Below are 17,184 nucleotides of genomic sequence, written 5' to 3'. Positions count from 1 at the left end.
GCTCATTGCAGGGAGGAAGCTAATGAGCAGAATGCGAGTGCGGGAGACTGGGATTCTGTTGTCATTTCCCGCAGATTAAAAATGCCTTGGAGAGAGAGCATTTTTGCAAGGCAGCACCGAGTACTGAGTCCCAGGGCTGAGGATACCCTGTGTGCTTCTGAGCCGGCCCAGACGGCAAGCTACGGGTCACTCAGCACCTTGCACGCCTAGCCATAGGGAAAGGCACAGGGGCCACAAGAGGGAGACTGGCAGAACTGGTCCAGAATCTTCCTGGTCCTGCCCAGAGATGCGCCCGGTTCCCAAAACACCACCTCAGCCCCAGAAGGGCCTAATATCAAAAGGAAATGTTAGAAGAGCTATTTGATGGTCAACAATCTATGGAGACGCTCTCCCAGCACCCCTTGCTCAGCATCATGAACGCAAGTGGGTTTCAGATGAACTTCAAAGTGTATGCCTGGCACCTGCTTGGTTAGACCCTCAGCCTTCCTCTTCATCTCCAACCCCCACTGCTCTTTTTAGGATAAAGACACAATCTTTAACAAGGCTCTTCTTTAATAATGTTGCCCCCTATTGAGACCAAATCTAAGTCAGCTGGGCCTTTGAGGGTTAGGTTTTTTGGTGACTGCCAGTAGGTGGATTGAGGAAAGTTTCCCCCCTCCCCCGCCCTGCATTAGCCTTATCCTAGTTTGTAAACCAGTGTTTACCTGATGGTCTGTTAATCCCTGACTCTCTCCCCACCAGACTGGTAGGACCATGGAAATAAGGGACCGACTCCTGATTCAAATGGGTACCCAGTGATTTAGTCCCTGAGTATTGTTACCTATCATAGTGCTAATCTGAACGAACAGAAACCGGAGAGGATGGGGAGCATCCTAAATAATAACCACCATTTATTGAGCACCTAATATTTCCATCCCTACTGCAACCTTCCAGGAAGACACTTGAACAGAATTTCAGAGCCATGCATTGACTTTCCCAAAAGGGTACAGCTAGCAAATGGTCGTACTGGGGCTCAAACCCAGGAGGTTTTGACCGCAGTGTCCAGGCTTTTTCATGACACTATTGAATCTCGTGTAGCCAGTGCCCCAGCTGGTGAGAGCAGCCCAAACCAACATATTCGTTTTCAAGGTGATTTATAAATATTCGCTACATGTCCGTGTGTCTTCTCTTTTGCTCACTCCATGAACATTTCTGTTCTCTGTGCTGTGACGCTGGTACACAGCGGTGCTTGATGAGTACACAGGATAGTGACAGATGGTACAAGTGCAGTAGACTCTGGGGCACCTGCCAGGGTTTGAAGCCTGGCTCTGACCCTGTAGTGGGAAGGAAGACCACAGACGCAAAATGTATAAGCTAGACTCTGTAGGTTACCAGTATTCTGCATGCAGGAAAGAGACAGGGGAGCCAGGGAGAACACCAGCCATAGGTGTGAAACTACACTCTTTCATCTCCCCATACCTACAAGTACCACTGCTCTTTTATGTTTTAAGTTTATTTATTTATTTATTGAGAGAAAGAGAGAGGGGGGGGGAGGGGCAAAGAGAGGGAGATAGAATCCCAAGCAGGCTCTGCACTGTCAGCATGGAGCCCAATGCGGGGCTCAAACCCATTAACTGTGAGATCATGACTGGAGCTGAAATCAAGAGTCCGACGCTTCACCGAATGAGCCACCCAGGCACCCCTATAAATGTTCCTTTAAAGAACTAACCTAGTGAAAGTCTCTTTCCAAGAACCGTTTTTCATTTTCTATGGATGCTGATTTCTTGGAAGATACATGGCAGAGCAAGGTTGTGGGCTTTGTCAGTCGGGGTTGGAGAGGAGGGAGGGCTGGAAAGTGCAGGTGCAGGAGGGGTGAGTCCCTCATTACCCTTCCTTACCAGCTGGGTAACTCTAGGCAAGCCCACTCTACTACCCTGTGCCTCAGTTTCTTTATCTAGAAAACAGGGCAAAAGATAGGACTTAACCTCAGAGGATTACTTTGACCAGTAAATACGTTCATCCTTTATTATTATCTAGAACCCCATGTCATTTGCTAGTTTGTGGAAAGCATTTGTCCTGCCAACTTTAATTTGGGATAATATTTGATCCTGCCTCTTTCACACAAACACATTTCATGACCATTGCATGATTTCTGCTCGGTGTTGGCTGGTCCAGACCACTTATTTTAATGGTCAGACTCACCCAAACTGACGGTAAATCCATGCTGACTCAGCACTCAAGGTGCAGAACAATGGCAAGTATAAAAAGAAAAAGAGGGGCGTCTGGTGGCTCAGTCAGGTAAACGTCCGTCTCTTGGTTTCGGCTCAGGTCATGATCTCACGGTTCGTGAGTTTGAGCCCCACATCAGGATCCACGCTGACAGAGTGGAGCCTGCTTGGGATTCTCTCTCCCCTTTCTCTCTGCCCCTATCCCACTTGAGCGCGCTCTCTCTCTCTCGCTCTCTCTCTCTCTCTCAAACTTAAAAATATGAAAGAAAGAATGAAAGAAAGAAAGAAAAAGCTTTTCTACCTCATTACAGCAGTACCTTCTGTCACTTCCCATTACTTTAAATCCTCTATTTGATTTTGGGCATTGCAGTATCTGACTTTCTAGCTAAATGTCCCTCCCCACCAACATGTAATATAATGCTTGGCACATAGTAGGTATTCCCTGAATGATTAGTCAATGACTGAAATCCTCTAATGTCTAGAAAAGCTCCAATTCAGGTCCAGTATAGCCCAAACGTGCAAAATCCATGCTTGTTTGGAATTAGCTTGTGAGTGAAATCAAAATTCTTTTGCCATACGAAGCATTTCCTTGATTGGCACCAACCTCCTATTAACCCTCATCAACCACCACTTCTCCCAAACCCCAACTACCAAGCTCCAGCCCCAATAAACTTTATATTATTCCCAGAATAGGTTGTGCCCTTTTACAACCCTGAAGCTTGGTACTTCCTGTTCTGTTTCTGAAATGCCCTTCAGAAGGTCATTTAAGCACGGCCAACTCCTACTAAACCTTCAAAACCCCAGCTTGAATGATTCCTCCTCAAGGATGTCTCCCAGACTTCTCAAGGCAGGATCGATAGCTCTCATCTCTGGGCTCCCTCAGTGCCCTGTGTAGAGCCCTGAGTAACAGGCCTGGCTTTAGAGTCCTGCTGAGGGCTGAACTACAGTCCCAGCTTTGCAACTTATAAAGTGGGAAACCTGGGGCAAGGTACATGGCCTCTCTGAACTTCAGTCTCTTCATCTGCTAATCAGCACCAAGAGCACCACCTGAAGGTTTCAGTGGGAATAATTTAACTAAAAAATTATAAAGTATTGGGGCACGCTCAGTCGGTTAAGCGTCTGACTTCAGCTCAGGTCATGATCTCACGGTTCATGGTTTCGAGCCCCACATCGAGCTCTGTTGTTGACAGCTCAGAGCCCTGAGCCTGATTCAGATTCTGTGTCTCCCTCTCTCTTTGCCCCTTCCCTGCTTGCACTGTCTCTCTCTCTCTCTCTCTCTCTCAAAAATAAATAAACATTAAAAAAAGAAAATTATAAAGTATAAAAATTAAAAAGCCTAAAGGATAGCAAATGCTCAAGAAGTAGTAGATAGTCCAGTGCCTTCTATCACAGCACCTGACTACATTGTGATTCATACTCCTTTGTGTGAGACTGGATGATGCCAACAGGAGTTTTAATTATTCCTTATCCCTGGCCACTAGCACAGGACCTGGCACACAGTAGGTGCTTACTGCTTCCATGCAGAATGCTTTGTGCGGTCACAAACGAGTGAATCTGAGACCTTTCATTCCCTAGAGTGCCCGGGAGGTGCCCGGTCCCCCTGCAATGGCAGGGGCAGTTGTGCGGAAGGCATGGAAGGAAACGGAAGCTGCTCCTGCCAGGTAAGATCAGAGACGTGGTCTCCTCCCCCTTCTCCTTTCCCGTGGTCCCTCCTTGAACACCTGTACAACAAGTGGGGTCTCTAAGAAATAGCGAGGTTCGTGAAAAGAGTATACGATCAGCAATAAAATGACCTCTTAGGGGCTGGAGACCTTTGAGAGAGTCAGTTCACTGCTCGGCCTTAAGTGCATCCATCTATAAAATGGGTTTGAAAAACACACCTATGTAATTACATCTGTTGAAAAAGTGAAGTGAGATCATCTATGTGAAAATATTTTGTGGGCCTCTACAGAGCTGTATAAATTACTGTCTTTGTTCCTGTTAATAATCACCACTATTGGGGCGCCTGGGTGGGTGGCTCAGTCGGTTAATCGTCTGACTTTGGCTCAGGTCATGATCTCACGGTTCATGGGTTTGAGATCTGCATCCAGCTCTGTGCTGACAGCTCAGAGCCTGGAGCCTGCTTCAGATTCTGTGTGTGTGTGTGTGTGTGTGTGTGTGTGTGTGTGTGTGTGTGTCTGCCCCTCCCCTGCTCATGTTATGTCTCTCTCTCTCTCTAAAAAATAAAATAAACATTAAAAAAATTTTAAAAAACAATAATCGCCACTATTGGCAAACTACTCTGTGGTCACTGGGTCTAAGAGAAGAAAGTCTTTTGTTGTCCCATGAAAGTGACATGCTGTGAACTGCAAGCCTTAGATAATTTAAATACAAAGAAGTTCCTCCGAAAGGGATGGACCTCAACTGTCTTCAGAAATGCAAAACTTGGGGGGCCTAAGTGGCTCGGTAAAGCGGTAAAATGCCTGACTCTTGATTTCATCTCAGGTCATGATCTCACAGTTCGTGAGTTCGAGCCCCGAATCAGGCTCTGCCCTCTCAGCACAGAGCCTGCTTGAGATTCTCTTCCTCCCTCTCTGCCTCTTCCCCACTCATGCACATGCTCTCTCTCTCTTTCTCTCTGTCTCTGTCAGAAATAAATAAAGAAAGAAAAAAAAGACAAGAAAAGAAATGCAAAACTGAAAGAGTTTTCATTTCACTCTTGAGTGAAATTAACGATGAGGCTGTTAGCATTTACCCTCTGGTTGTATCTCTGGGCTAACAAAGCAGTTCCCTTCGGAAGCTCTCCAGACTCTTAGTGAAAAGTGAGGCAGGGATTAGTCTTCATGTTATAACATAAAACCAGCAAAGAATAAAGGCAGAAATAGAAAGAAGGAGCTTCAGGAAAGCACAGATGGAAGATACAGTCGAGAAACAAATGTTGACCAGAGCATCAGTGAGAGATCCAGGCTTCCCGGGACATAGATCACTTGGGTCTCACGCCATCTGTCTGGGTGTTCCGCAGGACGGGTTTGGGGGAGCAGCCTGTGAAACCTGCACGGATGACAATGTATTTGGACCCAGCTGCTCAGCAGGTATGTCTGATTTTTGTGTAATCAAATGCATTTGTAAAGGCTGAAGGTCAAACATGGCTTATGCAGCTGAAGGATATGTCAGGTGGCCTCAGAGAGGCTATTCTTAGGGAGGACTGGGGGGAAGCATCAAACAGTTATGCAGAACTAAGTCTACACAGGCAACACCAAGAGTGGACAAAAATGCAGTCTTTGAAAAGAGAGACAGTGTTTTCTGTGGTTTTCGGGGACCCCTCGCCAGAGATGCCTTCTGGCAAACTTGGCAACATATGGTTTCCTCTCTCCAGGTTCCAGGATCCAACATCCACCTGTTACTTGCCCTGGAGGTCTTTCTGGGTCCTGGTCTCAGCACAGACCTTCTCCCCAGGAGCCTCTTCTTCCAAGATGGGCCTCACCACACTCTGTCCCTTCCTTTTGGGGAGTTCTCAAATACCTGAGGTGACCGAGGATTGTGGGCTCCATCTTGCAAATTAAACAAACAAACAAACAAACATAACTGACGCTGGCTTGTCCACTCTCTTGGTCCCCGCCCCCCGGAAGTGGACTCTGAGACAAGGTAGCAGATTTGTCAGGTGACCCCGGAAACACTAAGAAAATGGCACGGGGGAAACAAAGGGTGTGTCCCATCAAGCCATACAAGTGTGGATGCTTAGAGATTAATGCCCTGGGGGAACGGGGGCGTCAGTGTAGAATAGTCATCTGAGAGTCATCCCACCAGAGGGGAGCAGGAACCGCAGCATGGTAGGCAGACTGATGGCTTCCGCAAAGTGTCCACAACTAATTCCTTGGACCAAGGAATGTGTTACCTTACATGGCAAGGGGACTTATGTTTGCAGAAATAGAGAGATTTTCCTGGATTATCCGGGCGGGCCCACTGTACACAAAGGTCCTTAAATGTGGAGGAAGAACACAGAAGAACACAGAAGGTATAGTGTCAGATGAGAAGTAAGGAAAACTCCACCAGCCTTTGCTGGCTTTGAACATGAAAGGGGGCCATAAGCCAAGCAACGTGGGCAGCCTCTAGAAGCCAGGAAAGACAAGATAACAAACTGATTCCAGCATGGGGCACCTGGGTGGCTCAGTCGGTTACACGTCTGCCTCTTGATTTCAGCTCAGGTCGTGATCTCAAGGTTGTGAGATCGAGCGTCCAGTCAGGTTCCAAGCTCAGCACAGAGCCTGCTTGGGATTCTCTCTCTCCCTCTCTCTCTCTCTCTCTCTCTGTCCTCCTCCACTTGCTCTCTCTAAGAAAGACAAAAACCAAAAAACCAGCCCCCAGTGGGCATTTGGGCAGAGCAGCCTTCCTAGGAAGGGCTCACAGGCCTTACTGGAAGTTGGCCGCAATGCACAGAATTAGTAAGGCTTAGAGAACGTGGGCATGGAAGGGACCGTGTCTGCTGGATTCAGAGCCTCCCAAAAAGGATATGTCATGTAGCCTTTCTCCAACACCACCTTGGTTCTGGCCTTTATGGAAAAGTCAAATTTAGTAGACACGGCTTTGATTCAAATATTTTTTGCAAGAAAACCTATGCACATACATAGACATCTCATCCCCATACATTTGCACTGCGTAATAACTTTGACCTGACGCACCAGAGGTATTGTCTCCTTCTAATCCATGGTTCCTTGAAGGCAGGACTTGTCTTTATCTCCAGTACCTCCCACAGTGCTGCCTGATGAGTGATTGAAGGAGTGTATAAATGAGTGAATGAATGAATGAATGAATGATCCAATTCACTCCAACCACGTTGTCCTGACCCACAAACTTGATTTTGAGAGGCAGCATATAGAGATAATTAGAGCCTTGGCTTTACACTCAGACTGGCTTCAGCCTAGGGCTTCTAATTGTGAGAACTTTGTTTCCTAAGCACATTCTCTTTGTCTTCATCTGTAAAAATAGAAACAATACTGTCTCCTTCAGTGTTATTATGAGGATTTAGTGAGATAATCAGTGCACAATATATGTTAGCAATTATTAATACCTATTAGTTCCTAGTGGCCCCCAATCTTATGTTTTTGTTCACCGACCACTCTCCATAGATTATTTCATAAAGTGTTGGCAAAAATGAATTTAAAACAGACGTTGGTATTCAGTGTGTTTTTAACATTATATATTATATTAAGGGACATGTCTCCCAAATTGGCCCTTCCTTACCATAATACTAGGATCTGAATCACATATTTTAAATAAATATTGAAACGGAAAGGAAAAAAAATAGCATCCAACACTGTTTACTTAACCAAGAAAGCCAAGTACAGTTTGGGGGTGAAAATTTGGAAAGAAGATGAGTCCATGGTGCCTCCAAGAGTTGGTGCTGGTTGCTGATACAAGGAAATTCTAAACACTTCTAAAGAAAGTGTCCTGCCTTCACACCTGTTTGTGCTGTGGAGGGAGGGAGGGCAAATAAGCGGGAGAAACAAAGGGAGGTGGATCAGGAACCTAACCTGACGCTCAGGGAAAAAAAGTCCAAGCTCTAGGTTCCAATCAATAGAACTTTGGAGATAATGGAATGTCCTGAATCTGCACCATCCAAGCAGGTGTTGGACATACATGGCCACTGAGCACCTGAAATACAGCTAGTGCAACGAAGAACTGAGTTTTAAATCCTAGTTCATGTCATTTAATTGAGATTTGAATAGCCATGGGCTGCCTGGGGGACTCAGTTGGTTGAGCATCAGACTTTAGCTCAGGTCATGATCTCCTAATTTGTGAGCAAACCTGAATCAGGCTTGCTGCTGCCAGCCCAGAGCCCACTTCACATCCTCTGTCCCCCTGTCTCTCTGCCCCCTCCCCCTCCTTCTCAAAATAAATAAATATTTAAATATGTATACATATGTGCATTATATATATAACACACATACATATTATATAAAGAAAAATAAATAAATTTAGATAGCCGCATATGCCACACGTGGCTAGTCTCCACCATATTGTATGGTGCAGCTCCAGAACATAATGGTTAAGAGATCAGGCTTTGAAATATGACTGTCATGAGTTTGAAACCACCCCAAGCTGCTGTGTGACTCAGGGCAAGCTATTTAACCTCCCAAAGCCTTCTTCATCTATAAAACAGGAATAATAACACCTGCCTGTGGGACTGACAGTGTAGCAAAGCCCTAAGCAGCAGGTCACAAACACTCACTCAATGGAAGCACATAGGCAGTGAGGACAAAATCAGTCCAATGGTAAGCAAGCCATGGATGGATGGATGGATGGATAGATGGATGGATGGATGGATGGATGGATGGATGGATGGCTGGCTCAGTGATGGCTGGTCCTTTTCCATTAATCAGGACAAGAGCAACTTACAAACTTTCTCAGCTGGGCCTCCGCTGGGTGCCAGTGTTGTTTCATCCAGTGAGGCACTGGTCTCATAGCGGTGGCAGCTCTGTCTGTAAGTAGGACAGCTCTATTAGCCACAGTTTATTTTTAACACTGACTTTAACCTGCTGCCAGAACCCTCTCCTATCCTGCTGTTGATTAGTTTAGAAATGATTTAGAGTCACATCAGCCGAGGATTTTTATCTCCGCTGCCAATTCCCTAGCCTGCTGTGTGCCTCTCTCCTGGTTAGGGCAGATTGCAAAGTCCACTTTCTCCAACATAACCCTCAGATTGTTCCCACAGCTGTGTCACGGTCATAGCAGCAGCTAGCATTTGTGGAGCACCTGCTATGCACCAGGCAGTGTGCAAAGTTTGACATGCGATGGTCTCTCTGGATTCCCACAACTGTGCGAGCTGGGTTCCTCATTTTATGGAGAAAGAAGCAGGTTTCTCAAGGTCAAGCAGCTATTTCAGGGACAGAAGCAGAATTTGGCTCCAAATATCTGACTCCAGAGCCTGGGTGCCCAAACACGGCACTGTTCTGCCCCTGGTGAGATCTACCATGCATTAGACCCCTGACAATGATATTCTAAAGAGGAGACAGATTCACCAAGGAGCTGGAAATGCAGGTGACAATTGTGATCTGTAACAGGATGCTACAGGAACACAGGAGAGCTAGCAGCTCACTCTGCCAAGTGGCATAGCACTGAGGGCTTCAGGCACAGTCCCTCTGACCCAAATGGCCAGAATTTCGACACCTTTAAAGTCACACACCCCAAGTTTTTTCATGTCTCTAAAGATTTGCTGACACCAGTTCAAAAAATTCCAAGGACTCTTTAAAAGACATATCAGAATCCCTCCACCACTCACTTCTCCTTCCCAGGGACACTTTCTTGGCAATGGCTGGTGACCCTGCAATGTGTATCAGACATTCCCCAAGGCTGTCCTTGCCTGGTCAGTTAATCCAGTACAGAGTCTATACCAGAAGACAGGACACAGGGAGAAGCTCACAGCATGTAGCCCAGAGGGAAGCTAAGTGACAAGGACAGCTTTAGCAGTTAGCATCTAAGTTCGGAGCCTGGGCTGAGTTACATTCAACTCCGCCTTCTGCCTCCTCGCCCTCTTCCACTGGCTACATGACACTCAAGACCTTGAACCTCTTAGTCCAGCTTCCCCACTGCACTGTGAGTCCTTGAGTTTAGGTATTGTGAACTACTCATATTCATATATCCAGTAACTCCTACGGTGACTGCCTCTAGGTAGGAGCTGGGTAGATAACTTTGTTTTGTTTTTTTTTTAATGAAAGAGATGACTTTTTTTTAAAATGTTTATTTATTTTGAGAGAGAGGTCGGGAGGGGCAGAGAGAGAGGGAGAGAGAGACTCCCAGGCAAGCTCCATGCTGTCAGCACAGAACCCAACGTGGGCTCGAATTCACAAACCGTGAGATCATGACCTGAGCCAACATCAAGAGTTGGATGCTTAACCGACTGAGCCACCCAGGTGCCCCTGGGTAGATATTTTGTAATTGAATTGAATTGAGCCTTCTCTACTGAGACATAGTACACCTCCCTCCACACCCCAGTTACCTCCGTGACCAATTTGACTTCTCTCTGGAACTCCTCTTCCAACAGCTACAGCCGTAGGTGAACATCAAAGTGCTCTGTTAAAATAGAAAGGATGGCAAATCAGTTTTTGAAGTGAGGATGATGATTCCAAATCTGATTCAAAAGTTCACATTATCTGAATGAATAGTTGAGCTAGGTGTCTCCCATTTTTCGTACGTAATTCAAAGTTAATGAGCCCCACCTCACAGGGTGAGGCTAGCATCAGATGAGATAATGCTAGTAAAGCAAGTGGCAAAATGCCTGATGGGTAGTAAGTGCTCAACAGAGGGAAGTGCAGGGCCCGTTCTACAGTGAGCTGAGGGAGGGACATGCCTCAGGTGCCAAATTTAAATGGGCATCAAAAACTCAGTAATCAAGGGGCGCCAGGGTGGCTCAGTCAGTTAAATGTCCAACTCTTGGTTTTGGCTCAGGTCATGATCTCACAGTTTGTGGGTTTGAGGCCCATGTTGGGCTCTGCACTGCCAGTGTGGAGCCTGCTTGGGATTCTCTGTCCCTCTCTCTGCCCCTCTCCTGCTCATGCTCTATCTCTGTCGACATAAATAAATAAACTTTAAAAATAAAGTTATTAAAATTTTAAAATATTTATTAAAATAAATAGTTATTAAAATATTAAAATAAAGTTATTAAAAAAATACCAAAGAAAGGCAGGATCCAGCTCTGCACTTGAGCTACCCTGTCTCATGCTCCCCACCTTCTGCCCTGCCTCCCGCTTCTCTCCCTATATCCTTTCTCCCCTCCTCAGCTGAATCCTGGTCCTGCAGGATGTTGTCTTTGTTGATAATCTAGTTGTACAGTTATTGGTATGGTTATAAAGCACCCACAAAAAATGTTGTAGGTAAATACAGAGAGGGGGTGAGGGCTTCCAAGAGATTCCCGTCTAATAGAAGAAAAAAAATGCACACACTGAGAAAGAAAAAGCGGCCCTGACAGCTGTTGGCGGTCAGCCTTTTTGCTCCCAGCTAGGCTGTGGTGCTGCCCCACTGAGCACAGACAATTTCACGGAATATCACCATCGATGACTTGCTATATCCATGCTGGAACAAGACACAGAAACTAAGCCACTGAGAAATCACATCTGGACAGAGAAATGAACAATGACAATGGGCAACAATAAAAATAACCCGATAGCTGCCTCTCCTGGTCACTGTGAGTCGGGGAGCTGCTCACCCTTCAAGGCCAACCAAAGCCCCCACCTCTGTGGTGCCACTCAGTGGTCCCAATGCAGAATCTGCTTCTCTGGGCTCCAACAGCACCTTCTTTGTACCTTGTCCCCTACCACACCCTACTGTAACTACCAACTTTAAACCTGGTCCACTATCACACCAGACTGTCTATGCCTGAGAGCCTACTACCATCATTGGTCAAACAAAGTCAGCAGCAAGGGTCAGCAGTCGTGACAGAAGCTGCAGAGCCACTCGGGGATTTCCGTTGGCATGCAAAAGAGAGCATGTTGGAGGCTAAGTCATGGAGGTGTGAGATGCAGGAGGCATGTCTCTCCTAGGCCAGCCCACCCATCTCTTCCTCCCATTATCATTGATCTGTCCTAGTGTGTGTCACTCTGTGTTGGGATGGGCTGCCTTCCTCTGCCATTAGACTTGGAGGGCACGGACTTTACCCTTTTTATCTCTGGGTCATTAATCCCAAGCACAGCACCCTGGACAAGAGAGGTGTTCAATATGTGTTATAAAGGGAGGAAGATAAACTAATGAGTCGTCCCCATGTGCTTAGAACCTAAGATGTATAAAAGGAAGCAATGGAAACTGAAAAGTAAAGTTGTTGGAATTAGATTGGACAGAGCCTTGTTCGCCAAAGAGAGGGATTTAGATTTCATTTGGTTATCAGTTGGGAGTCACTGAGATATTTGGGGGGAAGATCACCTGATGCCATTACTGATCATATGAAATGGGTGGAATGGAGAGGTGAGAGCTTGGACAGCAAGGCCAGGTAAAATGCTACTGCAGCAGTCCAGGCAAAACATGATAAACACCTGAAGGAGAATAGTTCTGATGGATACAAAAAGCAGGAGATTGAGGTGGACACAAGAATTCAAAGGATTTTTTTACTAGATGTTTGGAATACTTTATTAATCCTTGCTTTTCCAGTATTTGGTTATGTTTTTAAGCAAGTGGGTCTTCTTATGTTTCACTTGAATTAATATGAAATTGGCTGACACTGAATGCATGTGTAATAGGCAGAAGTATGGCCCCCCCAAAGAAGTCCGTATCCGGATCCCTGGAACTTGTAAATGTGTTAGGTTACATGGCAAAAGAGAATTAAGAATTAATTAATTAATTTAATTAATTAAGATAATAAATTTGTGTGGTTTTAAGTCATAATTAAGTTGTGAGGTAATTTGTTCCAGCAGCAAAAGGAAACCAATACAGTATGTTGCACAGAGGTCTGGGCCTAGGATGCTGGCAACCCAGCCAGGTAATAAATCTTGCTACAAATGAGCTGCAAACTGAGTGCTAAGGAATTGACTATTTATTTCAAATGCCCCCTCATTTGTCATTTCTGAAACGGTCTGTCAATGAGCCAAAAAGCCTGCTATTTCAAGCTAGAAATCATGGCATAGTTATTCTCTGCCCTTTCAAATTTCTTTTTTATGCTTGAATTTCCCCCATCATTCAGGAAGTAGGATTTACTCTAGTAGAGAGTAGATCCCCACCACCAGTAATGATTGAGCCAGTGGTAGCTTCTCTGTGTTAAATATGACAGACGCATACCAAACAACAAGTTAATTCTCTTCTTGAGGTGTACAAAGATGAAGTAACTAGTTTAAAAGTAGAGAAAAGCACTCCAGTGCATTCCAGTGCACCAACACATTATCTCATCCAGCTGGAGAAATTGCATGAGGAAGGGATTACTGCCCTCATGTTATATGTAAATAAATTGAAGGTAATAAAAGGGAAATGAAGCCAAGATCTAAACCAGGGTCTCTGGGACCCCAAATTTATGGTTCTTCCCCTCTCATCATGCAGATTCTCAATAAAAACTATCTCAAAGCATTACTCCTCCAGAATCTTTGGAAGAGGTCTACATTGAGTAATGAACAACCCCCGTGTTCTGTCTGCAGTGTGCAGCTGTGTGCACGGCATATGCAATGGTGGGGTGGACGGTGACGGAAGCTGTGAGTGCTACTCCGGGTACACTGGCCCCAACTGTGACAAGCGTAAGTACTACTGCTTTCCTTGACGCTATACTGGGTCAGATAGGCACAGACATATGTGCTTCAACTTTGTATTCACATAGTCACATCCTGGGGCTCTACATGGGCAAGGTGCCATCAAATGTTTTCCTGGGAGAACACCAAAAATTAAAAAGACAGGGAAAAAAAGAAAAAGAGAGGATGGGAGGGGGAAGGGAGGAGTGGGAAGGGGAGGGGAGGGAAGAGATAGTCTAGAAGAGTGGAACTCATGGAAGATTTGGGAGCAACGTACTGACATAGCTATGCTTTAGGAAGGTCAAACTGGTGACAGTGCAAAGGATAGAATAGAGAGGGTTGGAAAACCAGCCAAGGTCATTGTAATAAGTTGGCCACCCAGTAAGGGAGGTAAGGTGTGTTCTCAGTTGCAGGTCTCAAGGACAGAACATATTCATAGGAAACGGAGACCCACTAAGGTTAAGTGATTCACTAGAGGTCATAAAACTACTAAATCGAAGAGCTGGAACTCAGATCATTTGAAATTCTTTAAATGCTCTATCATACTGGGCCCAAGCAAGAGGTAGAAACCACAGGGTGATCGAAACAAGGGAAGTTTAATATAAAGAATTAGCAAGATATGACAGGAGAGTGGCCACAAAAACGCAAAGTGAACTCTAGGGCAGCCGAGCATAACAGAGAAGGACAAACTTGGAAAGGGTGGCCATCCCTAAGGCTGAGTTCAAATCTTTTTGGAGAAGGTATAGTGGCAGCCCACTGGGTAGAGAAGAAGTTTTCTGGTTTGCCCAAGCCGGCATGGATCCACAGTCATTAGGCACACGAAAAACAACCCTCCGGGACACTGATGAGCCAAGCCTGGTGGGCAAGCACACAGAGGGAGTTGGGGTGTGGTGGGTGCCAGACTTGGAGTGTGCAATGTCCGTGTGTGGAAAAGCTGCAAGAAGGTGGTCACTAGGTCCAGGTTGAGGATGCAGGGCCACCAATAGAGTGTATACTCTGAGTGCATGGCTGGGGCAGAGCATCACTGAATGTCCTCACACGTTTGCACCACTGACAGACTATGCAACAGCAGCAAGCAAACACAGCAGAAACACAACCCTGCACAAAGGAAGCAACAAGAGGAGCCTTCTCCTACAATGGCCCTCAAGCACCCCCTACTGGCCAAACTTAACATATCACTGTAAAGGAGAAATGGTCGGAAACTTATCAAAGAGCAGGTAATGAAGGGTGAATTTGGAGCTTATCCATTATGAAATTGGACATTCTTCCTGTGACACTAGCCTCACTTATCCTCTGGATTTTACTCTTCTGATCTATAAAATGAAAGGATTGGACAAGATTCCAATTCAACGAATTCCAACTCATTTTATTGAAAATCACTGAGGCACTATTAACAGTAAGGACGATGAATAAAACACAGCCTCTGGAGGGGGCAGACGCTCAAATGACCCGTTCAAATCAACAGCAGAATGAAACTCGAATGAATAGGATAACCCCTTTTGTAGACCTCAGTCAGCCTACTTCTAAGGCCACTCCTGTCATTGCCCAGTGGACTCATGAGCAAAGATTTTTTTTAATAAGATAGCAGACATAGTCCAGAAGCCAGCTTCATGAAGAACATAGACATATTTGCCTCCAAATGACAAAATAATTCTGCCAAATCAAAAGGTAAACAATAGACTGGCACAAGATATTTGCAACCCACAGAGCAGAAAAGTTTTTCTAATAACATAAAGTCCATAGGCCATTTGCCAAAGAGCAGCGACTTCACAGGAGAAGAAATAAAAACTAGCCAACAGGTATAGAAAAAGTGCTTACCCCCAAGCAGAAATGCAAATGAATCACAGGTTCATTTAAAACCATAATGAAGTGGTATTTCAGAGATTTGGAGGTTTGGGTTTGGTTTTAGTTTTTTGCTCACTATGTTACATAGATTGCAAAGATAGATAATACCCACCTGTGGGTATGAGGAAAATCACAGTACTGTCAACAGAGAGATGAATTGCTGCAACCTGAGGGAAATTTATCCATTAAATTTTAAAATAATGCTTATAGTTTGCTGCTCTGGCCCCAATTCTAGGGATTTACCTGGAAAAAGAGAGACACAAGCACCAGTAGGTAAGAATATATGTACCAAGAAATCCATAACAGTGTTGTCTGGAAACGACTGGAAGATTCATCAGTAGAAAATGGTTGAGTGAACTGTGGTATATCCTATACCAGTCAGGATAATGCCAGCTGCTGTAAGAAACAAACACAAAAATTCACTGGCCTAACACAAAGGTTTCAAAACTGTACCAAGGCACCCCAAGGTACCACATCAAACTCACAAGGGTGTTACGGAGACATTTTAATTTTTTTTTTAAGTTTGCTTACTTACTTTTGAGAGAGAGCAAGAGCACAAGCAGGAAAGGGGCAGAGAGAGAGAGAGGGAGACACAGAATCCAAAGCAGGCTCCAGGCTCTGAGTTGTCAGCACAGAGCCCAGTGCAGGGCTCGAACTCACAAACTGTGAGATCATGACCTGAACTGAAGTTGAATGCTTAAGCAACAAGCCACCCAGGTGCCCCTGGGATATTTTAAACTTTTGAGGGAGACAGTGATGCATCTGCAGAGTACTGTACAAATGCTAGCTTGAGTTAGTTCACAATTTCAACATTAGGTAGCACTACATCCCTTTCAACAATATCATATCTTTATAAAGCTGTGTTTTCAGTGCTTGCTAAGATAAAAAGCAGGTATCATGCAAAAATCCTTTCTAATGGAATAAGCGTGATGGTTTCCAATCTGATTCCAAGGTTTAAGAAGTTGGGCAGTGTCCAAAAGCTCACACATTCCAGGGGCACCTGGGTGGCTCAGTCGGTTGAGCCTCTAACTCTTGATTTTGGCTCAGGTCATGATCTCACAGTTCATGGGATGTGAACCACGCATGCATGTGCTCTCTGTCTCTCAAAATAAATAAATAAGCATGTTTTTTAAAAAAAGAAGCTCACATATTCCATTTACAAGTAAATGTGGCTATTTAAAAATGAAGTAAAAATCTTTCTCTTTATATTAACCACATTACTTTTTCAAATGGCTACTAAGGTCTCATGACACACTTACTGAATTCCTTGGTTGTAACAACTTCATAAATGGACCTGGTAGGTATTTCTTTTGGGACATGAAGAAAGTTAAGATACTAAACACTATGACCTGAGAATTTAGGGAACCTCTGGCTTACTCATGTACAGTCCAGTGTGGGAATCTGACACCAGCTTCCCACTACATGGCGATTACAGTTCCAGATTTTTCTATTTTGTGCCTCTGCCATTCTATAGCACCTCAGAGTGCTCTGCTTTGAGCCATGGAAAGAAGACAGGACGGAAAAGTCCCTGCTTATGAAATCCAAGATGACACATACAAATTCCTCTCAATATTCCATCAATGGAAAGTAGTCACATGACCCCACCTGGATGCAAAGGGGTTGAAAATGTAATCCTTGAAAGGGCAGCCACTTCCTGGCAACAATTCTACTCTATGGAAAGAATTGGGGGAATATTCTCTATGAATGTTTGGCTCAACTAGCCACTGTTGGGGACAATCCCCAGTTGAGTGTCTCATATTTACATGCCTCTTGAGTGTGGCACACTGACTGCTCTTCACTCCAATATCTTTTCAAGGATGTTTGTATCACAAACAGCCTTGGAAGATGTAGGGTGTCTCTTGGGAACGAAGTATAGACAGGCTTACTGCCTGTTCTAGTTATCAATGGCTTGCTTTCAGCTCAAAAGTTGTCCTCTTTGCCTGCTCTGTGATAAT

The 17,184-nt window shown here is 44.9% G+C and overlaps 1 protein-coding gene across 2 annotated transcripts in view; it reads left to right on the top strand.

The window, feature by feature from the left end:
* STAB2 (stabilin 2) overlaps positions 1-17,184 on the top strand; it is a 168,317-nt gene that overhangs the window by 27,274 nt on the left and 123,859 nt on the right. For both annotated transcript variants that reach the window (XM_086712504.1, XM_025926404.2), the window contains exons 4-6: positions 3,783-3,868; positions 5,209-5,278; positions 13,298-13,393. In XM_086712504.1, the coding sequence (XP_086568630.1) occupies positions 3,783-3,868; positions 5,209-5,278; positions 13,298-13,393 (252 nt within the window). The remainder of the gene's footprint in view (positions 1-3,782; positions 3,869-5,208; positions 5,279-13,297; positions 13,394-17,184) is intronic.

The sequence above is a fragment of the Puma concolor genome, chromosome B4 (assembly GCF_028749965.1).
Source record: "Puma concolor isolate L17-30 chromosome B4, mPumCon1.1.hap2, whole genome shotgun sequence".
Taxonomy (NCBI): domain Eukaryota; kingdom Metazoa; phylum Chordata; class Mammalia; order Carnivora; family Felidae; genus Puma; species Puma concolor.
Note: the sequence above shows the minus strand (reverse complement) of the source record. Positions and strands in the feature narration are given on the sequence as shown.